Here is a 26,666-nt window from a genome sequence, read left to right on the forward strand (position 1 = left end):
TCAGGAGATTAAGAGGTAATTTACAGGAGATCCTTCAAATCAGTTTCCATCCATCACTTCATTTGCAGTTTAACCTTTAAAACTATACCCTGTAAAGGGGAAAAACAGGCTGAAACAAATGCTGCAAGTCAGAGTTTTTAGCACATGGTTTGTGTGGATAACCTGCCAAAGTCCACAAATTTTGTTTTGTTTGAGCGTCACAGAGTGTGTGTGTGTGTGTGTGTGTGTGTGTGTGTGTGTGTGTCCCCAGCGCTTTCATTTCACTAACCTTCCCGTTCAGACAGTCTCCTCTCTGAGACGCCGTCTGTCGTCATTGTGATTTATGAGTTTAATAAACCCTGTGTGTGTGTGTGTGTGTGTGTGTGTGTGTGTGTGTGTGTAGCTCAGGGCCATACTGTCCCTTACAATCACTCAACTAGCTCTCCTTTCACAACCTCTCCCTCCCTCCGTGGGTGACAATAGCTGTGAATGTGGCTGTGAATGTTTTAGAAGTGCCCTTGTCAGACTGCTGTCCTTGAGCGAGGGCACGGTTGTTACTGCCAGTTTGTTAATTTCAAACTTGCCTTGATGTTCCCTTAAGGGACACAGGAACGAAATTAAATTACTGCTGCTTTTGATGGAGATACTGGCCCTCTGTGTGTTTGCGTGTGGTAACCAAGTCTCTATACAGCTGATGGCACATCTGTGTTTTACTAACTCAGCAGAAAAGAACGTTTCATCTTCAGCTCGATCACCATGACCAGTCTGAGGCACAGTAGTCTGTTAAGCTAAATATCTCAGTTCTGTCCCTACGTGTGTCTCTCTCTCTCTCTCTCTCTCACACACACACACACACACACACACACACACACACACAATTAAACTATGTGCAAACTGTTCTCTTTAAATAAATATTTAAAGTATGGCACAATATTAACCTCATCAACAAATATTCATGTATCACTAGTGCAGTGACTCATTTTTGTACTTTAAAATAAAGTGGAAAATAAGTTTCACAGATAAAGTATATTGGTACTAGATAGATGAATGACGACTGATTCTTGGATAATTTCAAATGTCTGCAGCTAATATAGGAATCTATAACCGAGACACAGGCATGCTGAAAGCTGTTTGCTTTGAGGACTAGTGTAAACTATTTAACTCAATGCAATAATATTTCAAATACGTTTGAAGTGAAGAAAATGAGTAGAAAAGAGTATTTTTTTTTACCATTGGCCATTTATAATTTCTCAGAAAAACACAAACATTAATCAATGAATCATCTATAAATAAGACTTTTTTTTAAACAACAACCATAAATAATACTGCCAGTGTAAAAAAGAAAAGGTTTTATAACAATACAGTAGGCTTCAATTTTGTACACAAAAAAACCTTGTTACACAGAAATTCAACATCTTGTTCTGAATACTGTTTTTTATGATGTTTAGCTTTTGAAAATGAAAGGTCCAATCTGTGGAAACCAAAAATAAACATTTCTTTTCATTTCTTCTCGTTTCATTCCTGCTATAACACCCAAACAGGACATAGCTGAGATTCTTTTTTTCATTCTTAAACTGATTGCATTCTTGATAATACAAATTAGGCCACAGACAAACAACACTGAGTCTGGATTTCACTGACAGTAAACTAAAATCAAACCCAGACATTCAGCTTCACTACAGTTGAACAAAGCTTGATTTCATGATGTCCAGTTCCTTCTAAATTTAAATCACATTAAACTGTAAGTCAACAATGGATATGGTAAAAAAAAAAATCTCAGATTGGGCTTTCAAGTTACATCACATAATCACAACAATCGGACGGCACATCTGTGATTCCCAGCCACATTTTAACAAATTAATAAAAAACAGTTGGCATTTTTTGTCATAAAACTAACAACAAGGCAATGTGTATATTACAACTAAAGGACTGCTGCTGCTGATAATGTGTAAGCATACTAGGCACAAGTACTTGTTGAAGCAGAGGACGTGATAAAAACCTTTGATATTAATTGACTTCTAAACTGGTTTGATTCTGAATAATGGGAAGCAAACCTGCTATAGCTGATCTTTCTGCATTTAAAATAACTGAACAACTAACAGTTGGCAAGCAGAGACGGTTCTTAATCTGAGCAGGATTTAATATATAACATACTGTATAATTACAATCAAGATATGGATACATCAAAGTTATGCAGCCAATATACTGCGGCTTTTTATCTCACAACCTACACAATCACAGCGGACAGGGTCCATAACCAAAATGTATTCCTGGATGTTATCCCTGTCTCTACTCAAGTTAAGACTATTTGTCCCTACGGGGGGGCACACAGTACACACAGTGGGGTAAAACACCTATTTTAATGTAGTTTAAGGTGAATTCTGCAGTAAAACAACCATTATCTCCTTCGGTCTCTGGTTTTCTTTTACAACTTTGGATCTGAACTGAATCATTAAAACATTATTAGCACTGTACCAGTGCATTTTGGACATAATCAAAGTGAAATGAAAAGGAAATTTTTGTCATCAATGGATTTTTACATTATCTTTCTTCCTAAATCAAATTTTAAGCATTGTAAATTCAGCTTACCAGGTAGGAATTTTTCACCGTCTTTGTTTCAAACTAAGTCTGAATTGGAACTGTGATACCTGATTAAATGTAGAGATATTAAAGATGTGTGTCAGAGAACATGGTGTGCTCCTTCTGAACAGATCTTAAGGCCTTGATGGCATCCACAAACTCATCTTCCTCCACATACTGAAAAAGAACACATGAGATCACGATTAGGTCTTGGGCATTTAAAAGGGTGGCAACATTTACTGTACGTACTGTAAGTCCAGAGACAGAGAGCATAGGTGACACCAGTGATGCTCTGCAAAAGGAATTACTAACTCCTTGAAAAGTCATTCCTTTTACTGAGTTACCAGCAAATTGGGATAATGAGGCACATTGTCTGTGTGCACAATGCAGTTAGCTTCTGATGCTTAGTCCTTCTGAGATTATGCTAAATCAGTTTGTTATGTTACGCTGGTTACTCTTGACATTAACTATACATTTGCACGGGGACAGCTTCTTCAGGTTAAAGCAACACTAGAGAACTTGTCCCGCTTCGGTCCCCCTACAGGTTGGAAGTGGAATTGTCCATGACATTACATTATGCAAGTTTGCCAGATCGGGTAGCGGATCTGTAGTTGTAGACAATGTAGTTGTAATGGACACTTCCGTTTCCAACCTGTAGGGGGACCGAAGCGGGAAAAGTTCTCTAGTGTTGTATTAACTGAAGGTCCTGTTTAATATTCATCTCAACCGTAGGACAACTGAACACCAACAACAAACGTAACCCATCATCACTCCGCTAACCTTTACCATTACTAAACTTACAGGCGAGGTGTACCATGTTACAGTATGTAGTTCCCTACCTAAATTAAGGAACAGAACCCAATATATATAGATGTAGTTACCATTCATTAAATGTTGCTAATTATTTCACTAAACCTGAGAAGGTAATCTACAAAATTAATCTTCACAAAAATACATGTAAATCTCATTTTACCATAAAATAAATTCATTTGGAATTGAGCTTTGTTACTTTTCTTATATTTGATTCGAGGCAATGCTTTTGACACACTTGCTTCTACCTGTGTTGCTTCCCATGTGTCTTGTTCGTTGAATTTTTGTTCATATGTTATTCTGCCCTTGCATTTTGGTATCTTTGACAGGCAAAGCCACAATTCCACTGAGTTTGCATACATTTACAAAGATTAGCAGGTAATGTCAGGTAAAAGCTAGACTGCTTCCAAAGCACGCTCTTTCACTTTACTCTATGGCCAGTTTCCCACACATTTCTCAGACCCTTCTAAATTACCACTTGACTTGAGAGTAAATGTATTAATATGTGGCTGTCCTGGTATTCCTGAGTATGTCATTATTGTTATTACTGTACTTTAATAGTAATTTTAACAAACTAAGTTAACATAAACATATTTCCATCCTCACCAGTCCTGAATCATGTCCCATTGGGTTGTCCCAGCTTCCTTCCTCCATCATCAGTGACTTCCTGTCAATCAGCTGACTGACGCTGCGGTGCAAGGAATGCTGGGAGTATGCCTGACTGAGGTCTGTTTGGCTGGGGACCCGCAGGACGGACATGGGGCTGAACTGTGAACTGCTGCTGACTATCTTTGTGTCTGTCAGACCCTGAAAACAGATTTGTTTTTAGTCGGCTAGTGATTTCAAAGACCGTATTACAAATCATGTAGCCTGTACTTTATATTACTGCAAACTCTTTTATTTTGATTAAGAAAAACTGTTTTTACCCTACTACTCACCTGACTCTGCAAATGTGAAATTCATGTTACTGTAATAAATGGAAACCAATGGCAGCTGGGAAAAACTGTGGTGTACTCTGAAGTAGTAGTGTAGTAGTGTAAGGTAAGATAATCTTCTCTATTTGGCATGGGATAAAACATGCAAAAACATTCTACCCAAAAAGAGTTTCTATAACTTCAAACAATGTAGTTTCAAAGCTCAAATGCAGCCTTTCTGAGCTCTAGATATTCCTGTTACATATGAACTAAATATAGAAAACATGGAGGTAAATATATTCTTGATTCTCATGCCTTCTAACAGTAAAATATGTATTTGAAATGTAAACAATGCATAACACTTAGATATATTTAAAATATGTATATTAGTTGTTATTGTCATACTTTCAACAACCAACAGGGGTCAGTACTCAGCAAAAATTGGCATACACAGTAAAATGACTTTAACATGTGTTCAAGAATCCAAAAAAAACACAGCTGAGACATATGAAAGCAATTTTGCATGAGCAATACAACAATGTGCAAGGTTAACAAAGTACAACATTTTTTATTGGCGGTGAACTAATATGAACTCTTGCTTCATAGTTGCTGCTGTAAACTTTGGATATATCAGATGATTTTATTTGTTGCGTGTACAAAGTCAAAACTGTATTTAAGGACGAACCGTCAGACTGCACATGTCTTACCTTTATAATAATTCATCTGATAACGCACACACAAAGCATGCATACACAAACAAAACAGACATGCGTAGAAAGGCACCCACACAAATTCACAATCCCATACCTCAGTGTACACAGTGTAGCTTTTAAGTATAACGTTGCTGATCTCAACACAGTCTGCTACAGTGTCAAACTGCAGGGGGACAATAAAATAAACATTTAGGGTTTTGACAGTAAATATAGAATATTGTCTTACTGTAGGACGGCCAGGGAGGAGCACTGAGCTGGAGTGATGTTTAGAACACAACTCAGGACAGGGCCTCTGAGAGAGAGAGAGAGAGAGAGAGAGAGAGAGAGAGAGAGAGAGAGACACACAGACAGACAGACAGACAGACATACAGACAGATATAAGAGGATGGAGAAAGCAGATATTTAAAAAAAATTAACAGAAAAGATTGACAGAGAATGAAAAAAAGCAAAAAGAGGGACATTTAAATTAAAAAAAAGTATTAAGTGGGATAAAATGAAATAGAGTAGTAGTAAATAAGTTAGAAAAAGTTAGAAAGTAAATGAATAAGGTAATTAATCAACCAGTAGAAAAAGGTGGATCATTTTGTTTGAGTAGCAGTGCTGTTGGTAGTTATTGGTAATGAGTGATTTGAGAGATAAAGAGGGATGATGACAAACTTAAATATATCAGATAAAATGTTCCCATTTCTTAAATGCTTTTTATAGGCATGAGAAAACCAGCTGTATAAACATATGCCATAGTTTAATTTATGTAAAAACATCAAACAAATCAAAACTTAAGTTCCAGAGGTTTTTACTGTTGGCATACAAATGTGTAAAGGTTCTGCTAAAACTGAACCAGTTACTCACTGGTATCAGTCACAGAAATTAATTTCTATTCTAAGAACTGCTTTCCAGTAACAGTTGCTGTTTCAGCCCCCTCTGGTGGAACATAGATTAAGAAACAGCTGCTCTTAAAGAGACACTTTTCTAAATTGTACAATCTTCGTCACCCAGTGAGTTTAAGAAATCAAATACAATACTTATGAAACAGTCCCCCCCTATTCTGTTTTATCTGCCCTAACTTTTCTTCAGCTTTTACCTCTTTGTAAACCTGACTACCTCTCTCTGTCTCTCTTACTGCCTTCTGCCCTTTCAACTATCTTGTCACTGTTGTTCAGTGTGTGCCTTGTTTCTCTGCTCCTCTCACCATGTACGTCTCTCCCCCAGACTTCCTGGTCTTCTGAAGCATGACCAGCGGGGGGCGCTCTCTGGCTGATGGATTTTTCCTCAGGGTTCTGGAGGGGAGAAAAAATATTCACACCCTTTTGTTCTTAGCCTTCTTCAAATTAAACTGTCTGTGTTTTTACATAGATGGTGTTGTGTTTTGTAAATACAAGTAATGCTCAGTTTGATGTATTAGTGCAGCTGAATTGCAGAGTACCTGAGAAGAAGAAATTCTATTCCATTCTATTCATGCCTTAAACCTTTTACATGCTGCGTATTACATTAGAATACCTTTGTAGCACAAGGCCCAGCAGTATGGCTAGCAGAAATAGACCCAGCAGGGTTAACAACAAGATGAACCACAGCTCAGAGTACACTGGTGTTGCTGACAGGCTGACACTCTCTTTACCATTGTCTTCAGGCTCAAGAGGATCTGCAGAGAGAGAGAGAGAGAGAGAGAGAGAGAGAGAGAGAGAGAGAGAGAGAGAGAGAGATTTAAACTATATGTTTCATTCTATGTACTTTTTGTGTATTTCTTGGAAAGTTTCACTGAATTTAAGTGAGGAATATTCTGATTCAGGTTTGATTTTACACAAGTACTGATTCCAGCAGAGAGAGAGAGTGTGTGTGTGTGTGTGTGTGTGTGTGTGTGTGTGTGTGTGCTTGCGTGCGTGTATGCGTTACCTAGGCCTGTGGCAGGGCTATATCTGATGGTGGGAGTACTGGCACTGCCACTGTTTGTGGTACAAGTCACCTGAAATGACAGAGCTAAGAGCAGAGGGAGAGAGGAAGAGACGGAGCAAAAGATTAAAACAAAAGAAAAGATTAAACGAAGTTAGGCTAAGAGGCTTCAGAATCGTAGCAAGTATATTTTTATGTATTCATTCATTTTTGCATTACCATATTCAACAGCAGTCTAAGAACACACCATATAAATAAATAATAAATGTGTATTTGTGCTGTATTGTATGTCTGTAGAGGTAGAAATTCCTCCCAAAAGTGTGTGTATTTATCTGTGACCACCTTGTATACATTTGTAAGTGGATATATGTGTGTTTGGTGTGTGTGTGTGTGTGTGTGCTCTCTCACTTTTCTGTGAGGTGCGTGGAATATGGAGATCGCTGTAGAAGCCAGTATAGACCCTCAGCTGGCTCTCTGTCACACTATACTCCTTCAGGTAGCCGTTGAGGGAGAAGGACCCTGTCCAGTCCAGCCAAATAACTGTCAGGTTGCTGCCCACGGAGAAAGGAGACACATACTGGGGGGCTGGAGGGGGGCAGAGAGAGAGAGAGAGAGAGAGAGAGAGAGAGAGGGGGGGGACAAGAGAAACTTTGGATGTGTTTTTGTTTCTTTAACTGGTTAGCTGGGGGTTGAAGGATAGGATACATTTGTTACCTTCGCTGAGTGTGGTAACTGTAGTCCAGTTAGAGGCAGTGCTGCCCATGTTGTTGAAGCAGGCAGCTCTCAGCTGATAGGTGGAGTACGGTTGGAGACCTGCACAGATCAGTTCAGTTGTTTAACCACACAAAACACACAACACAGACAGACAGACAGACAGACAGCACACTATGTAATTTCCTTTCCACGGACCTATAATTAGCTGATGAAGGCTTGTAGTCTTTCAGTTCAGCTCAATTATTGTCACCTGCCTCCTAGTCATGGCTTGCTTAAGTCTTTATAGCTCCCCCAGTTGTGTATAATCAATGAGTTACTCACTACTGAGAATTTACTGGGAAGTGTAATTGGTTTTATACTGTTTGTATAATTGTGGTCATTGTTCCTCTTTCTTATTCTAGTTTTGGTACTCATGCAAATATATGCAAAAATATATAATTTTTACTGTAAAATGTGTCAGGACATCTTAGTGTTATTATGCATTTTTAAAATATCTTGACTTGACATAACCACAGAGTTACCTGTCACATTGTAGCGGTTTCTTTTACCAAAGAAACAGATTTCTATTGGTCCTTCAACGCAAGGGAGGGGTACAGGCTGGGGGGGCTGTGGGCAAGGGTATCTGAGATGTAGCTCACAGCTGGAAACAGAGAGAAAGAGAGTGAGGGAACAAATGAGATTGAGATTATGGTATGTGCATCGATTCATGCAGTGTGTTTCACTCATTGTGCAAATCTGCTTTGAAAATACACTGAACAACGTGCACTTTTTTTGTTTTCTACTTACCTCTCAATGACTCCATTAGGTACCAGAGGCTCGTCCCACTCCAGCTGAACCGAGCGGGAGGTCAGGGTGACGGGGCGAGGAGGAGGCTGGTGGGTTGGGGGGGCAGCCAGGGTGCGGAGCTCACTCAGTGGACCCTGGCTACAGCACTGTTAAATGTTCAAAACCGAGAAACAATCTCCATGTTGACATATTGTGTATATAGTTTGTCTTCATAAATTCTGCCAAGGTACTGTACTTGTACAGTCAGAAATACTCAGTGGTGGAACAAGTGCCTCTGTGCAAGTATTTTACAGTGAAAATATGATGATTATCTAAGGCAAGCAGTTAAATTGTGGTAAATATTACATCACATGCATATTACTCAAGTGGAAGTAAGCTTAATTGCCCCTCGAAACAATATGTCTCCAAATTAGTGATGCTATCCAAACTGGAGACCATCTTTCCTTTACAAGAAATATTTCAAAGCAAACCTAAATGGATTATCATCTATTCATTGTATCTATAAATCTGTCAAATCTCTCAATGTACTAGTTTAAGGTGCTATCTTAGAACCAGAAGGCCAGATAACCAGAATCTGTGATCTCACTTTCATGACAAAGTTTATTACCTGATAGCAGGTGCAGGCCTCTACTCCTACCCAGTACTGGGTGTAAGGACGTAAACCATGTAGTGTCTGCTGATGGGATGTACTCTCTGAAAGCTACAGGAAGGGGAAAGTGTGAGGGTGAGATATGTGGTGGTCATATAATTGAGAAGCAAATATTTGATGTGTCAGTGGGAAGAAGAAAAAATAGGAGAGAGAGAGGGAGAGGAGGGAATGAGAGTGAGTGATCACAGAAAAGGGGGTTGTAGTTTTAGAAAAGGGAGGAAGCCAGCAAAGAAATCCATTCGAGAAACTCAGAACAAGTTATTAAAAAGTCTTTTGTTAAATGCAGTATTATGTGCTTTACCACAGTGTGGTTGTTGTGGTTTACTGAGAACACTCTGTAAAGGCTAACGATCCCATTGGGTCGGGCTGGAGGATGGATGTCCACCACTGCTGAGGTTGCCGAAACACGCAGGAAAATAGGCGTGCCTACACCATCAGGTGGGGCAGGTCCTGTTCTCCCATTGGCCCACGGACTGGCAGAACGACCGGCAGAATTCACTGCCCACACCTGTCGGTCAAAACCACATATTAGTTAAAAATATGATTTAATTCAAATACTGTATATAACTGATGGTGAATAATGGAGAGAACATTTGAGACAAAGTGAGAGCCAGGCATAAACTTTGTTCTGCCGTCATTAGGATTTTAGATGCATTTTATTAACTCTTAATGATGAAAGGTTCTCTTAATTACCCAGTATCCACTAGACCACCGAAAAGGATATAAGTCAATTCATTGGATCATCCATCAAAACTACCATCAACAGTGAGAGCAAAACCTTTTCAACATGCAACCCAACACTAACATATCTGCATGACAATTACTTTTCACCTTCATCAAGGAGTTAGGAGTTATTCACACACACACACACACACACACACACACACACACACACACACACACAGTAATCTTATTTGTGTGCTTGTGTTGGGTATAATTAGAGGGTGTACACAGCACAGGGTCAGGCAGGGTGGAGATTTGCATGTGTAAGTCATCTGTAGCCTGTCAGAAGTAGCACAGAAGGCAGATGGATGGGTCTGAGCTTTACTGTTGAAAGTGTGTGTCTGTATGTGTATGTGTGTGTGTGTGTGTGTGTGTGTGTGTGTGTGTGTGTGTGTGTGTGTGTGTGATGTGTTGTTTGCAGCTGTGATGGCGAGTTTTGTGCGTGTATGCTTGTGCATGCAAGTGTGTTAAGAGTTGAATTAACCTCAATAATAGTCAATTAGACTGTGATCAATCAGACTGATTGATCTAAGTGACACCACAGATGGACTGAGATGGGAGAGGGGGAAAGAAGAATGGAAGATAGAGAGACTGTGAATGGGGAGGATGAGGAGGACAGAAAGAAGGGTGGACAATGGGGCTCCAAATGTATCTGCTTGTATAGTTCTGCAGATAAGACTGTTGTTTTTTATCAGTATTTGTAGCAGTTGCATCATTGTGTGCATGCAAATGTTCACGGATATGAGTAACTGAATGCAACCTTTATAGTCACTTATTAAAATCACTTTACACAAAAACTACATTTTAGTGTCTAATCCATTAAACTCAAAGAGGGACGGACACATCTGCCCTTGAAGGCTTATTTGGGGTATTGTGTATTCATATTTGTGTGACTTGACTAGTTTCCTCTCAGAGAAACCGACCTGGACTCATCCACTGGCCCATGAAACTGTCTGTTGCTTTTAAAGGGGATGAGAGGATCTGATGTGATTGGCCATTGTTGTGGCCCTCAACAACTCCACCAGCTCATAATGCCCTTTTTCTGCTAATAATGTATTTATTCTGCTCCATTCTCTTGTCCACTTTCACATGTGGCACATATTTGTGCTGCATCTTGTTTGTGTTTCCACCTAATATCTGAGCGTTATACTAACTGATTCATTAACGGTGCATTCAGAGTGACAGCAACCCCTTGAGCAAAAAACTGCAAGGGTCTACGTTGGTGTTGGCTATGAGGTACTGGTAAGAAGAAGTAATATGAATCAGGAAGTCCCAACATAGCATTTATTCTTCTTTGAGGCAGAACTTTAAAACTCTACAGCTGAAATAATGATCCAATCTTACTAACACACACTGCAGGGTGTTCTACCTGGTAAGGATGTTTACATGTATGTCACTTGCCAATTAAGAGTGTTGCAAGAGCTGCGGCAAAAGGACAGGACAGGAGTCTGTGTGGAGAAGTGAGAAGGATGGGTGGAGGGATGGAAGGAAGTAGGTAATGGGCATGCTGTCACCCTGATAAGGAAAAGGTCACAGAGAAGCGGGCAATTAACGGCTGTGAGAGATGCTCTTCATAGTGTTTGTGTGTACAGTAGGTATGAGACATTAAAGCTTTGCTCATTATATTGTTGTTTTAAGTATCTATCAAAATAATGGTTGAACTATACTTTGTTTTAAACTTCTGAAGAATACTGAACCTAAGAAAGGATACAACATGTCTGGTTAAATAGCCTGAGGAAAAAGTGAAAGAAAAAGTTTTCTACTACATAGGTAGTTACTGCACAAGAAATGTGACTTGACTTGTTGCTTAAATGAGTTTCAATTAAATTAGCTCCTGCCATCACATAAATTTATAACTGCAGCAAAAATATTTCTACCCAGCAACAACCATGTTCTTCCCCTAGTAGCAACACAGTTAAGGCGTCAACATGACGCAAGGCTTGTGGGCTTGATTAAGAAGTTTGTTCCACATAGACAGAACAGAGCGAGAATCTTCAAAACTAAAGTCAGTCCAGATCACCTTGCCCTTGTTCCACTGCTAAAAGGTAGAACTCATCTCTCGGCCCTTATATCATCTACAGACTTTTTACTGCTTTCTCTCGTCTCTTGTCCTCTCTTCTCCTATTGGGCCGTGATTTGGCTTATTAGACACAAAATAAAAATATACCCTGTTAGCTGCCATTGCAGCAAATGAGCCACCATGGCAACAAACGACTTCAGGAAGCTACGAGCCAATGTTTGAGCGTTGTTATTGGACGGTTGGACTGCAGACTCGATCTGAGCGCTCTGATAGGCCAACAGAGCTACTTGGCGGGTGCATCTACTTGGGGTGAAGGGGCTAAGTTGTGTGAAAGTGGGCAGTAATTAAAACCAAGCATAAAGCTGTCAATAGGAGCTTATGACCCAGTGTAATTAGCCTAATATGATTTCTCTCTCTGCACTGTGGTGTGCTAAACTGAACTGACTTATCGTCCTTGTGTACGCCTGAAACACAGAGAGAAAGGATGAGAGCCAGATAGGTACATAGACAGATTAACAGCTAAATAAAAACACAGCCAGGAAGATGCATTAAAAAAAGACAGACAAGTGGGTAGGTAAATGGACCAACAGGATCGACAGGAGACACTGAGAAAAATATATATAAAGTTATTGCTTGAAAATTGAGAAATGACACGATTGATAACTTTATATGAATATCCAAAAATGTATAATGTTTCTTCGCTTCTCCGTCTCCGACACACACATACACACACACACACAGTTTACATTCACAGTTTGCAAACACGTGTTTATGGACAACACACATACCACCACTTTGTCCGCGCACCACAATCCCCCACTGACAAATCCTCAGGGGACGTGTAGCGGTCACCATTAAAAGGTCTTTCCAATACAAGCTCTGTTACCAAGGGGCCTAACAGTTAATTCGATTGGCTGGCTGGTAATCAGGAAGTGGGGTGCTCTGAGGGCCCAGTGATTAATGGCTCTGTTGCCCGCCCGTCATCTCCCAAAGCTCCTCCCTCCCTCCCTCCTCCTGTCATAAATTAGGACCCTCGTAAATAAAGACGGCATCACAATCAGGCAAACTCAATCAATTACACAGGTTCTCTGGCCTCAGCTCGTATGTCTGACAGGCAGGAATGCTAATGTTATTGTTGCTTCCAAAGGGCTAGCCTGTCAATTAGCGTACCAATGCACAGCACAACAGCATGAATATGTACGCCACCATTTAACACCTGTCTGATTACTGAGCTTGAGTGTGTATGTCTGTGTATGTTGGCGTGTATGGATAGACTATATCAGTTAAGATGTGTGCGTGTGACTGGACTTTTGGAAAACATTTCAATGGGAAAACAGGCTACATTTTCTAATGTTTCAGCCACATGAGATCTCAACTTCAAATGAGTTTCACAGATAACAATAAAACATTTAACTTTGTTTTTACATTCACTGCAGAGGACAATAAGTTATCATATTTCTGTATATGCACAACCCATTCACACATTTTGTGTTAATTCTTATTTTCTGTAATTCTTATTTTCTTGAAAAAAAATACATCTATTCTATTACATGTTTTTGTATTTGTATGTATTATAAGTGTTTTTTCAAAAATAAATAATGTCTTTAAAATTTAAACTTGAAAAATTATATTAAAACTTGTTGAGCTCTGTGGCTCCTGGGCAATTTTGATTTATTTTTCTAATACAAATAGGAACAACAACTAAAACCTTTAAGGATGCATTATAAAATCCAGGTCAAAGTCCGGTGCTACTCTATTTTAGTGGCTACAGAAGGATTGGTTTCCATTTCCTCTCAGATCTGGATATATATTGATTCAGTCAAGTGAAGTTTACCAGGACTAACCAGTTAGTATTTGCTGCAATTCTGCTTTTTTAAACAAACACAAACATATAAATGCACAGAGCATTATACCTGGTACTGGTATACAGTATACGGCTGGAGTGCTTCATCTTTGCAAGTAGTAGAGATATTCCTGTAGACAAGTGTTGCATCAGTGGTATGGTCCAGTCTGCGGTACACCTCGTAATGAAGGACTCTACCATTTGGCTGAGCTGGAGGGGACCAGGTGAGTAGAAAGGTGGTCTGTAGGCCTGTGTGTGTGTTGGTCTGTAGGTCTAACAGTGGCAGTGTTTGTCCAGCAGGGGGAGCCTCCAGCATGAGTGCAGATGACCAGTCACTGGAGGAGCAGCCCAGCGCTGTGCAAGCTTCCACCCTCACTTCATACCTACACACACATAAAGGCAGGCACATGTTTTAAATGCACTAGTTAGTGATATCTGTGTATTGTGTAAGAGACAATTGTGAAACATAAACACATGTAACTTAAATACTTAAAATACTAAACATTGTTGGCAACAATATACCATGATACCAGTGTATTGTGAGTACACAAGACTTAAATCTGGAAAACAAAATCTGGAAAACATTTACTGACAATCAGCCTTACACATCCCAACCTTACAACCTTACAAATCAGACCCTTGCAAATCAAGCAAACTACTTGGAGAGTTTACATGATGTGACTTGCTGTCTCTTGAAACTCACAAACAGCCTTTAAATTAGGGGCTATATATACAAAACAATGCATTATTAAGCAACTGCATGTTGCACCTATTTCTTGTGTCAGATGTATTCAGAAATTGATTTTATTGGGCAGTAAAAGAGCCGAACATGTTTTTCCCAATTTCAAACCATCAAAGACAGAATTACAGCCCAGCAAGTGGAGTGGTCGTCCAATCAAAAATCAGGTAATTAAAAACATGTTTAAAATGATGTTGATCTCAACCAAATGTCAATTGAGCCTTAGCAGACTACAACAAGACAACCAACATTACGAGGTAACTAATTTGGATGCACTGTTGTTTTTTGGAGAAAGAAATAAAGGAGGGGGGGGGGGGGAGAAAAAGAGAGAAGATGAAGATGAGTTGAATGGATAGAGGTCATCAGAGAGGGGGAGCGATCTTTAGATGATAAGGCTGATGAGCTTTTATTACCTGAATTTTATCACCACATACACACGTTCACACATACACAACCACACATTCAAGCACACTGGTACACACAGGAATAGACACAGGTCTACACTTCTGTCTTCTTTTACTGAGAGAGAGTGTGATAGATGCATGGCCACTGCTTCAAGGTTGTGTACCTTTTCTTTATTTCTCTCTGTCTCTCTCTGTTTCTCGCTTTGAATCTATTTTAAAAGATGCATTAAAGGACTGTTTTTAGGAAAATGTAGGTTTTTAATTGATTGAAATGAGAATGAAGTGAACCTTGCTCTGGTATTAACTGTACATCAATCCCTCGGTTGTGGTGCTTTGTAAAGAGTCTACCAGAGCGTTTTCTTTTGTTACCAAGAGATGGCACTCTGTTGCCTTCTTGTCTGGTATTTCTCCCCATATTTATAGTATTTATTACACATGAAAATAGGAAACAGTGTTGTTTCTTTGACTGTTTTAGGCAATGCAGTTTAATGAAAATATAAACACAATAACCCTACACATTCTTCCTACTTATACATGTACCATACAGTACATCCATCAACTGCTGCATTAAAACCTAAAATTTAACTGTGGTGGAGATCTGCATTGACTGACCTGTGGTAAGGAGCCAGCCCATGCAGGGTGGTGTGTTGGACAGAGAAGTCACTGTCCTCTGGAGTGAACACAGTGCTGGTGATGCTGAGCTGGACTGGATCTCTTTGATACACAGTGTAACTCACAATGTCTCCATTAGGACGGGCTGGAGTACTCCACTCTACTCTCAACTGGAAAGACAAACAACATACAGCACAAAAACTTTTAAAGAACAAATTTAAAGACAGTAGGAAGATAAACCTCAGCATTAGTGATGTCATGATTGAGCTGTTACTTATATGGACTGAATAGATGAATGACTCACCTGGTTTGGTCCCAGAGGCGTCAGTGTGGGAAGACCGACACCGGAAGGAGCTGACGGGTGAGTCTTTGCTGTGGCTGCCGCGCTGCTCACTGCCCCTTTGCTGTTGTTGGCCCTGACAACGTAGCTGTATTCCACACTTGGCACAAGTGTGAAGTCATGGTAATGGGTTTCAGTGCCGACATAGATAACTTTGCCATCTCTGCGGAGCTCATATCCTGTGATGATGCCATTAGGGTGCTCTGGTGGTCTCCAGGTTACCTCCACTGACTCTGGGCCAGTTACCTTCAAAGGAAGGGTCAAAGGTCACATCAAACAGAGCTACAGTCAGCACAACAAAATGTAAAACAGAATCTCACCCAAATAATAATAATAATAATATCATATGTAAAAATTTAAATAAATAATTTTTTCTACTGATTACTGAAGAATCAGTGTTGAGGAGGTTTTGCGAATTTGTGCAAGAAGCTAAGTTCTATTGAACAGAAATTCTCTTGGCTGAGCGGTGAAATGTCAAAGCATGTCCAATTTCCTTTGAATCCTTCTGGATTTAAATCTACATATGTACAGTAGGTATTGCACACCAGGTAACAGAGGTTTCACTGGAAGTCTAAAATAAACAAACACACCTTAAGAGTCGGGGCAGGCAGGCCAGTGGGAGGAGCCTCCCCAGTCATAATGGATATTGTGGAGCTGGTGGTGCACCCGCCGCGGGTACAAGCTAAAAGGACCAGTTGATACGACGCGTGTGGCAGCAGATCTGACAACAGTGTATTTAGGTCTCTCCCACGATAACTTTCTTCGTTGTTCAGTTTCAGCACATATTCAGTCACCTCTCCATTCTGTGTTGGTGGTTTACTCCACGAAATGTTTATACTATTGGATGTGATGCTGTCCGCTGTGGGAGCTTCCACTGTGGCAGGTGGAGCCTCTAGAGTTGTGATGTTTGTATGTGGGCTGGTGATGCATCCTTCAGACGTGCAAGCTATGATTGAGTAGCTGTAGAAAAGAATAGAATAGAATGAAAGTTCATCTCCATCAAAAAATATGAATATGTTTGTGGTTATCTGGAATCCCCAAAAGGAAGGACCCAGGTTAGTTCATTTGAGACAACACAATGGTATGACGAAAGACAAGCAATACCTATATGTTGAAAATGGCAGGAGGTCGTTGTCAGTGTAGCTGAGGACAGTAGGGTCAAAACTAAATGAGAAACTGACATTGTTTCTCAGTATCCTGTAGGACTGAAGTATCCCATTGGGCTCCAAAGGAGAAGTCCAGGACACCAACACCTCACTGGGCTGGCCTTGGAGGTGACTCACTGTTGGGGGAGCTAAACCACGAGGAGGGGCCTGTCTGGTTGTCACAGTTACCCAGGGGCTGTAGGTGTGTCCAGCGGGGTTGTGAGTCTGGACACTGAACTCGTACTGTGTCCAGGGACGCAGACCAGTCACTGTATATGAGATGGTGTCAGCAGGTTGTGGGAATGATTCTCTAAACAGCACCTGTTGGATGAGTTAAGGTTGGTGAGTTGTACAGTGTATGGATATTGGTAGCACCTGGGTATTCTATCAGGCTAACTGGCAAATGGTCAGATTTACTTCAAAATCACTGCCCATAACATCAGAGATGTGTCTTTAGTTTCACCAACCTTTCCCCTTTCAATATCGTCTTCATTACTTCTTCCCCTCTCCACTTCCTCCAGACTCCTTCCAAGTAAGAAATACTCTCCAATTGGCCCGTTGGGCTGGGAGGGAGGGCCCCAGGTAAGTGACACAAGGTCTGGGCCAATGAAGAGAGGCCTGGGAGGGGGCTGGGAAGCAGGTGGAGCTGCTGCTGTGGTGACATGCTGAGGCAGGGTGTGTGTGCAGCCTGCTAAGGTGCAAGCTTCAAGGGTCAAAGTATACATGGTCCATGGCTCCAAACGGCGAAACAGGAAGTTGCGTGACAGACCGCTGAATTCCAGGTTTCCCTCACTGTACAAGTTGTACATCTAGAAAGGAAGAGACAGAAAGCAGGCAAAAGGAAAGGAAAGTATGCAGTACAGTGGGAAAGGAGGAGAGGAAGAGAAAACATATTTTAGTTGGGATAAATTAGGACAGAGGAGGGACGAGACCTCAAAAAAGTAGAGAAATAATTTCATACTGTAAGTATGTAGTAATTGTGAAGGTGTAGGCCTATTGCTGCACATGTAGTGTGTATCAGAATATACATAAAGTGTGTCCATGTACTGTATATGTGAATATTTACATGGGTAAATTCTGTCATGTAAGATGGTAACTTATAAGTGTACCTGTGGGTTTTCGTATGTGTATCTATATATACTGTAATATTGGTATCCATCTGATGTTTCTACTGTGTCTTCTACTATGTGAGACTGATTATATCTGAGGAGCACCATGCCCCGCATCACCTGCTCAATCCTGTGTATACACTTTGGTATGTGTTCTGTGTTTTTGTGGTGTGTTTTGAATGTACCGTGATGATTCCATTTGGAGCACTTGGCTGATCCCAGCTAAGCAGTAACGCCCTGCCTTGCTCTCTCTGCTCCACTGTGAAGTTAGCCAGGCCAGCCGGAGAAGCCTCCAGGGTCCTAATGGCTACCCATGGACTTGACACACTACCTGAAGGGTTGCAAAACATCGATGCTCAATGGAGTGGTTCAAGGGTTGGTGCGTATTATTTATTCATTATTAAATGAGGTACTGATGATAATCAACCTACCTGCCTCGTTCACTGCTTCTATTTGCACACTATACTGACTGTATGGTTCAAGACCATAGACTGTTGCTTCTAGGACTGAACCCTGAGAGAGAAAGAGAGACCAAGGTATGATATATAGATAGAATGAATGAGTGCGAGTGCAGAGAAAAGGAAAGGAGAAAGTAGGAGAAAGGGATAAGAGGGAGATAGATGTAGAGAGGAGGATATATGGGAGAAAAAAGAGGGAAGACAAAAGAATGATGGACAAGAGTTAAAAGGAGAAAGAAAAAAGAGCGGAGATGGAAAGGGAAACAGCAAAGTGAGAAGCATGCCATAGCAAGAGAAGAGAGCGAGTTAGTTACACAAACAAATCCTGCATGAATAAAAACCAGTGCATTACTCATTAAAAAGGAACACTAAAACAATGGCGAGCTAAGATGACATGACATGGGATTTGTGATATCAACATTTCAACATACAGGCTCTGCCATGGTAAAGTAAGTAGATACCAGAGAAGTGGCAGAGACAGACAGAGTGAGACTGGCAGCCACACGACCGTCCCTTATGGGTGAATTCAAAGCTTCCAGATTGAGTGTTTATGTCACACATGCACCGTTTCATAACACACATAAACACACACAGAGACACAGGCAGAGTGAGTCTGCCAGTAGCTTTAGGCAGTGGGACCCAGCCCAACATCCTGGCAAACACAGGGGCAGTGTGTATTAGTGTGTGTGTGTGTGTGTGTGTGTGTGTGTGTGTGTGTGTGTGTGATACAGTGGGAACACCATTTACTAATTGATAAGAGACACACTGTTGTTTCAAAAGGCCCTGGCGTGCGATGACATGGTAGTCAGGGAGCACTAGGCTCCAGGACTGCCTGTTTGTTTGTTTGTTTATGACTGTGAGCTTTAAAGCAGCTATAAAAGTGATGTTTCTGTGTGTGTGTGTGTGTGTGTGTGTGTGTGTGTGTGTTTGTGTGTGAACATATTTTTGTAATTGTACAACATAGGAGGCTATATTTCTTCATGTGTTGAGTCTGAAGTTTTTTTTTTTAAATGTTCTGTTCAGGATTGTATGCCTTCACATATGCAAGCATACGTAAATAGATTAACTGGTAACCCACTTCAATGCAGCAGCAAGAGGATAAAAAAAGCTTCAATTCAAACTGAATCAAATGAAAACCCTGACAAATCAATGTAGCGTGGCACCAAGGATGAACTGTCTGAACAACAACCAGAATGCATGTATTCACTGTTTTCATGTCTGGGAGCCAACGTGTTTTTCATCCACAGTAAAATAGGATTAATAAGCCCCTAGACACCTAGACACAAGCTAAATCCTCCTGCAAATCACAGCACTTCTCAGTGGAGAGAGAGAGGGAGTGGTGCAAAGAGAGACAGACACAGGGGTGGAGAGAGATAGACAGAGAAAGGGGTGGAGGGAGTGAGAAATAATGTCCGGAAGGAAAAAAGAGATCGGAATTAAATGAAGTATACATAAGTAAAGCGATGTAGGACAGAGAATTAGAAAAGAGGAAAATAAAAGAGAAAGAGGTAAGTAAGTTAATAACTGATGAAGGAAGTAATAAAAGAGAGACAAAAGGAGGGGGGAATGTGAGAAAGAGTAAGGCGGAGAGAGATTGAGTGAATAGGTAAAAAAAGATGGAAGAAAAGCTAAGGTGGGAGAAAAAAAGATAGATGTGGCAAAAGGGAAAGACAGATTAAGTGAGCGAGAATGAGAGATCTCTCTACCTTAAAAGCCAGTGAAATATGTGAGGCATGTGGCCTATAAAGCGGTTAACATATGCACATTGTCAATAGCAGCATCTGGCGCTGGCAGCTTTTATAGGAGCATGGAGACTCTGCTACACGCCTCTAGATGGCAATACATTCAAACACTTTATCACTGAAACACACCACATTAATGGCCTCCTAACACTCACTCAACACACACTCACTCAACACGCACACGCACACGCACACACACACACACACACACAAATCAAGCACTATGAAATTCACCACCTCAGCCTGCTAAGTGCACACAAACATGCACACAGGCACCCACGCACGCAAACACACACACACACACACACACACACACACACACACACACACACACACACACACAGATCTGCAGACAGGCAGTAATCAAATGGTGTATCACTAAAACACACACTACTGTTACATTACATTAACAGCTCCCTCAAACACTATTTTCTCTCTCATACATACACATGTGCAGAGACATGCACACAAAACACTTTTACAGTATCTTATAATGCACATTTTGAGCAATATGTAGGCAAACACATACACACAAAACTAGAACTAGAAATAATTACATAAATAACAGAGTTAAGGTCAATTCAATATCCACTAATCTCTGCTGTGAAGATAAACAGGCGTATAGAAAATACTAAAGACCACACAGGAATTGAGTTTCCCAACCTTATATTTGTACTGTTTCTGTCATGTACACTACATTTGTACTTTATGTATACTATACAGTATCTGACCTTGATGTGTGTAAGATTAAACAGTTAGAGCTATATTAAATGGCTGTTTCATTTTGGATACATCATCATGTTTCAGCACCAATTGTAAGGCTGGATCTATATATAGGTATATAATATATAATAGGTAGTTATGATTTCACTGTAATATTTAGGCCGGGGTATAGTGAAGACTTACATTTCAGATCTTACACTTTTTCCTGTGGCATCACCAAAACAATAGCTGTAATGACTGAACAAGACTGTAACAGCAAAAACTGATTTTGATAAATGGTTGAGGTTTTGTTTTGAGAAAAATGGCCAACCTATAAAGATCACATGAATAGCTTCAATGTAAAATATGAAAGCAAAAGGTTCTCATCAACCTGAATTCAGTGTACATGTGTGTGTGGATGATCAAAGTCACTAGTTAATCATGCTAAATACAAAAGAACAGAGAGGGAACAAGAAGTCGAGAGAGAGAGAGAGAGAGAGAGAGAGAGAGAGAGAGAGAGATATGCGGGGGAGATTTTCACAGATGTAAAGGAAAGAAAGTGTAAACAAGACAGAGGGAGAGAAAAGGAGACAATGATAGGGAAAGAAGAGAAGAGAGACAAAGAGGTCTCCTTAATTTAAACATTAGAGCTCTCAGATCTAACATTGTTCAACACAACTTAGCATGGTGGGCAAGGAAGCAATTTGTTCAATCTTTTATTTCCTCATTCTTTCTTCTCTTTGGTGTGTGAGCTGAGCTACAGCAGGGCTCGACTGGACTGTGTGGGTTTCTGCATGTGTAAGCCTATATAAAAGGGTCATTGTGCATGTGTGCTCCTTGAACCTTGTGCAAATATATTGGTATTTGTATTTCCGTATTTGTGTGCATTTGCATGTATCCTAACAAGCCCACATCTGCATGCATCTTGTTTTGTACCCATGTGTCCCTGCAAGTGCACAGCTGTATGCGTGTGTGTGTGTGTGTGTGTGTGTGTGTGTGTGATATTCAGGTGGAGAGGCATGGTGCGGCCGGAGGGACAGTGTGTGATACTAATTAAGAATAACCATGTGTATTTGTCAAAAGAATTATGCTGATTATCTCACAAAGACCCCAGCACTGGGCCCTGCAGAGAGACAGAGAGATGGACCAACATTAGCATATGGCTACACACATGCATGCACGTACACACACACGCTCTCTTTCTCTCTCTCTCACTCACACACACACACACACACACACACACACACACACACACACACACACACACACACACACACACACACACACACACAGGCGTGCAGGTAAAAGTAAAGTGAGTGCCTAAAAACATACATGAAAGAACCATGCCTAATGATAGGTGAATGGGGTCCACTTGGTCTGCCTCTGGGATATTTCTCTTAACAGGCCTTCTCTGGCCTCTCTGCTCTGTCATATTAAGTCCTGGAGAGATAATAAAGCACCCTGCTGTTTCACCTTTTCTTATGTGCCTTAGTTCTTTCAGTGTGTGGTAAAACATGCTATGATGAGATGAGCTTCAATTCAATTCAATTCAGCTCAATTCAATTCAGTTTAGTTCTTTAGTCCAGTCTATTAGTACAAGCTGTGCCCTTACCAGCCCTGTGAGAGCAGTAATTGTTTTTGGAGGTTTCTGAGGTGAGCCAGTGCACCACATGCTGCTCTCTCTCACCCCATGCCAAGCTCTCAAGCCAAGTTTGTGTGTATGTGTGTACGTATTTATGTGTGCATGCCTAATTCAATGCTGCCTGAACAATTGCCCTATGTCTGTTTGCAAATGCCATGCGTGGGTGTCCCTGCTAGTCAGTGTGCGTTAGACAAACCCTGACACATACAGACGATTGTGCGACACATACACACACTCATACAGAAACACACACACACACACACACACACACACACACACAGACACACAGAGTGCCAATAGGCATGTGTTTTGTCTGTGGCCAGAACAGACATAGAGAGGGACTGCAGGGGTCTGGAACAAGCAAGCCCACTTCACACCGACAGACATGATTGGCTTTGGCGGCTCTAGCCCCCAGGAACAGCATATTTGCTGTGTATATATGCATGTGTGTGTGGGTGTGTGTCTGTGTGTGTGAGATGTGGCCAAAGACCAGTGGACAAATTCTGGCGAGAGGGCGGCGGTATGCTTTAAAATCTCCTGAAATTAGTTTGGATGCAATTTTATTAATGCTTTATTTCATCAGGAAGGGCAATTCAATAACCTTTTACAAAAAGAAAGAAAACATTTACAAGGGCTGCTGGGTTTAATTGATGACTAGTTGGTTAAATAAATCCAATAAAAAAAAAGAAAGAAATAAATAAGGGCAAGGGCTGTAAATAAAAGCACCATGTGAAACACAAAAGCCACTGTTCTACACAAATCCTCTTCCTCTATTTTGGTGTTTTTCTGTCTTTGGGTGGGTAGAGATGTGGAACAAAACTGAACTAAAACTAAACTGAACTATAGTCACGTTTATGGCAGTGAATTTAAGATTTTTCAGATAACAGCTTTGACTGGCCTCATCATGGAGGCCAATATAGAGCAATGCATAAAGCCATAACTGAAGGCTCACATGTATGAAAGAGAAACAAAGCCCACGTCCAAAACACTTGACAAGGATTCAGTTACAAATTTCCATACACACACTTACGCATCCACATGCTATCCTCCAGAGTTGAATGATCTCGGTAATCACAAATATAGAAAACCTTTTTTTTCTTTCTCTCTTATAAGCACTCACACTCTGCATTCTTCTAAAGTGATGACCATCATATCGCAGTTGCACTAAACACCCATTAAGACAAGTGGAGAGCACTACACTGGATGGTGTGGCCTCTTCACAGACAGACACACAATAACATAGAACCTGTCATTACTGAAAGGAAGAGAGTGAGAGAGAGAGGAAGGAAGAGGAGAGGAAGTAGGAGTATATAAACTCACTTGAAAGAGTGAGAGGAAGACAGAAGAACAGGGAATGGAGGGGGGTAAAGATAGTGGAACATAAAAACGAAAATTTGTGACAGAGGTAGAGAAAACACAGATGGAAATTGAGTGATGGAGAAGAAGACATGTTGCAGCCTGATTATTTGGCTGTTTATGCAGAATGCTGAGAGCCCTCCAATCAGAGTTGGAGACCTCGAGCTAAGAGGTCTGATAAGCCGATGGCCCAACAAACTCTGCATCAGTGTCTCCTTATTCTCTCCTTTAAGCCGTTCTTCCTCTCTTCACCTGTCTCCTCCTCCCCTCTCAACTTCCTCACTCCTGTCTCCTCACCCTATGTGCACTCAACTCTGCATTGCTCTCTTGACTCCACTCCTTTGTCTCCCTCATTTGTTAAAGGGTGTCACTGAGAGCAAGGGCAAAGCCTTGTCATTTCTATTCCTTTGACCACCCTCCATCCTCCACTTGGTCTCTTTGGTGGGCAACCCAAAGAGGATACCTGAACAGAAAGTAAGAGAGGGTGCAAAGCAACAAGTGCAGGAGAAAAGCTGTTGCCAAATCCTTATTTTATTTATATATTTAAAATAGCTAAAATAGGTCAGTCCTATTGAAATATATAATGTACATTATAAATACCCGGATACTTTCTTTTATATCTTTCTATTATATTATATCCTGAATTTGACGTTAAAACGATGGTTGCTGAGAGAGCTCAATGGACTGAAAACATGCAACTTGTCGTTTTTATACATCTGTTTTTGTATGGATTAAACAAATGATTTATAATGTTTCTTAGTGAGCTTTAGAGCTGCTGGTAGGATGGTTTGGTCAGAGCCACGCTAGCTGTTTTCCCCTGCTTCTAGTCTTCATGTTAAGCTAAGCTAACTGACTGTAGCTTCATATCTTTCCAACAGATAAGAGAGTGGTAGCGTTTTTCTTATCTACCTCTCAGCAAGAAAGCAAATTACGTATATTTCCCAAAACTACTTCTCCAAGTTGTTGTTCTAAAGGTAATGCAGTGTGGCAACTGTTCGGACAATGATACATTTTTCTGTGAGCAATCGAATACTTGGCATACAATGGGCTTTCCACCCACTTCATCGAGTGAAAGCAAATCTAACCTTTCTTTTCAACAATGTGATCATCTTTTGTACTTAGGTTAGCTCACTTGCATGTTAACCAGGAAACATTCCAGCTAAGCTATTCTCAGTCTTCTTGATGCTACTCACATTTTTCCTGGCATATAAGCAGGTAAAACTGTATCCTATTTGATCACATCCTCACTGTGCATATCCAGGCAAACCCATGTGTCAGTCTGAAACACATGCCAACATACTAGGGGTGGAACAGTACATGTATTCGTATTGAACCGAAACGGTACGGGCGTCTCGGTTCGGTACATGAATTTACACGGAGAATACACGGTATAGGCTAAAAATAAATAAAACTTGTGTGCAAATTAATTAATGTAATGCAGCACTACTGTTAGACACGCGGTTCTTTGGGACACCAATCTGTAGCCCTGCCCTTAGCTCTGAAGCTCCCAAGCTCCGCCTACATGTCGAGTCAGTTGGTCCAGTGAGTCCACACGAAGCAAATTAGTCCCTTCCATATACAACCAAAAGACAGACGTAGCTGTATCCCTTCTCGCCTTGACCACAAATGGCCTCCAGGCCCGTTTGCTTCGCTGTTTGCTCCGGTATTAGCTGTTAGCTCCGCCGTTAGCTGTTAGCGCCGCTATTAGCTGTTAGCTTTGCCGTTAGCGTGTGAAGCTAACACCAAAACTCATCAACCACTCTGTGTAACCGAAGATGCTCTTTTAACATCCCTGCTCTCTGCATTCACATATGATAGCAGTGCTTATCTCCCATATCACACTAGTAGGCTAGCTGATTGTCTTATTTTGTTTACAAGTTACAGATGGAGTCTGGAGATGATGCAGGGTAGGCCTACTTATTGTTTACTGTTTACATCTTACTTTATACACTTCAAGCTGTTACAGCTAGGTCAGTGGACAGCCTGAGACATGCACAATAAAAAAAAAAACCGAACCGAACCGTGATGTCTGAACTGAGGTATGAACCGAACCGTGACTTCTGTGTACCGTTCCACCCCTACAACATACAGTATTGCCAAAATATGCATCTGTATTCATACTATGTGTTCACACCCTGTGTTCAACACTATTACTTGTTTGTCTAAATCGAATCATTTAATGCACCTGCAGACCATTCATGTCAAAGAACACACTACACATTCTGATAACATGTCCATACTTGTATGCATCTCCCAACTGCGCATGCCTTAACACACACATTGTGACTGTGCAGGTGACACACACATACACACACACACAGAAACCTCATGTCAGCTTTAAGACACAGTTCGCCGGCTGGCCCTCGCTGTCCTGCACTCTCTGACGGGCTCTTAAAGGTAAACTAACAGATTGTAAACATGCTGCTAGCTCTCTCTCTCTCTCTCTCTCTCTCTCTCTCTCTCTCTCTCTCTCTCTCTCTCTTTATCTACTCTATATTAATCACTTTCTCTCTTTCTCTCCATCTCTCTATCTATCTCTCCTCTTCCCTCACCTTTTTCACTTCCCTCTTACCCATGTTCCCCTGATCCTTACTCCTCTATCCCCATTCTATTTCCCTCTCTCTCTCTCTCTCTCTCTCTCTCTCTCTCTCTCTCTCTCTCTCTCTCCCTCTTTTCATGGGGTATTTTTTAAACAATGTGTCCTTCATGTACGGTTGGTTACGGGGTGTACAGAAGGACATCATTAGCGCTGGTGGTTAAGCTGTAATTTACACCATTACCGAGGTAGGGGCCATTTTT

General features: G+C 40.9%; 1 protein-coding gene across 1 annotated transcript in view; it reads right to left on the reverse strand.

The window, feature by feature from the left end:
* Positions 1-1,133: 1,133 nt before the first annotated feature.
* The window catches only part of ush2a (Usher syndrome 2A (autosomal recessive, mild)), a 232,310-nt gene continuing 206,777 nt past the window's right edge, over positions 1,134-26,666 (reverse strand). Inside the window, 20 exon segments of the mRNA XM_078251541.1 lie at positions 1,134-2,736; positions 3,976-4,176; positions 5,223-5,288; positions 6,186-6,273; positions 6,494-6,635; positions 6,887-6,970; positions 7,292-7,468; positions 7,598-7,696; positions 8,119-8,237; positions 8,384-8,529; positions 8,991-9,083; positions 9,334-9,540; positions 13,689-14,001; positions 15,374-15,543; positions 15,678-15,959; positions 16,304-16,673; positions 16,818-17,179; positions 17,326-17,667; positions 18,153-18,298; positions 18,399-18,480. Coding sequence (XP_078107667.1) covers positions 2,647-2,736; positions 3,976-4,176; positions 5,223-5,288; positions 6,186-6,273; positions 6,494-6,635; positions 6,887-6,970; positions 7,292-7,468; positions 7,598-7,696; positions 8,119-8,237; positions 8,384-8,529; positions 8,991-9,083; positions 9,334-9,540; positions 13,689-14,001; positions 15,374-15,543; positions 15,678-15,959; positions 16,304-16,673; positions 16,818-17,179; positions 17,326-17,667; positions 18,153-18,298; positions 18,399-18,480 — 3,579 coding nt within the window. The 3' untranslated portion in view covers positions 1,134-2,646.

Source organism: Sander vitreus, chromosome 1 (assembly GCF_031162955.1).
Source record: "Sander vitreus isolate 19-12246 chromosome 1, sanVit1, whole genome shotgun sequence".
NCBI lineage: Eukaryota > Metazoa > Chordata > Actinopteri > Perciformes > Percidae > Sander > Sander vitreus.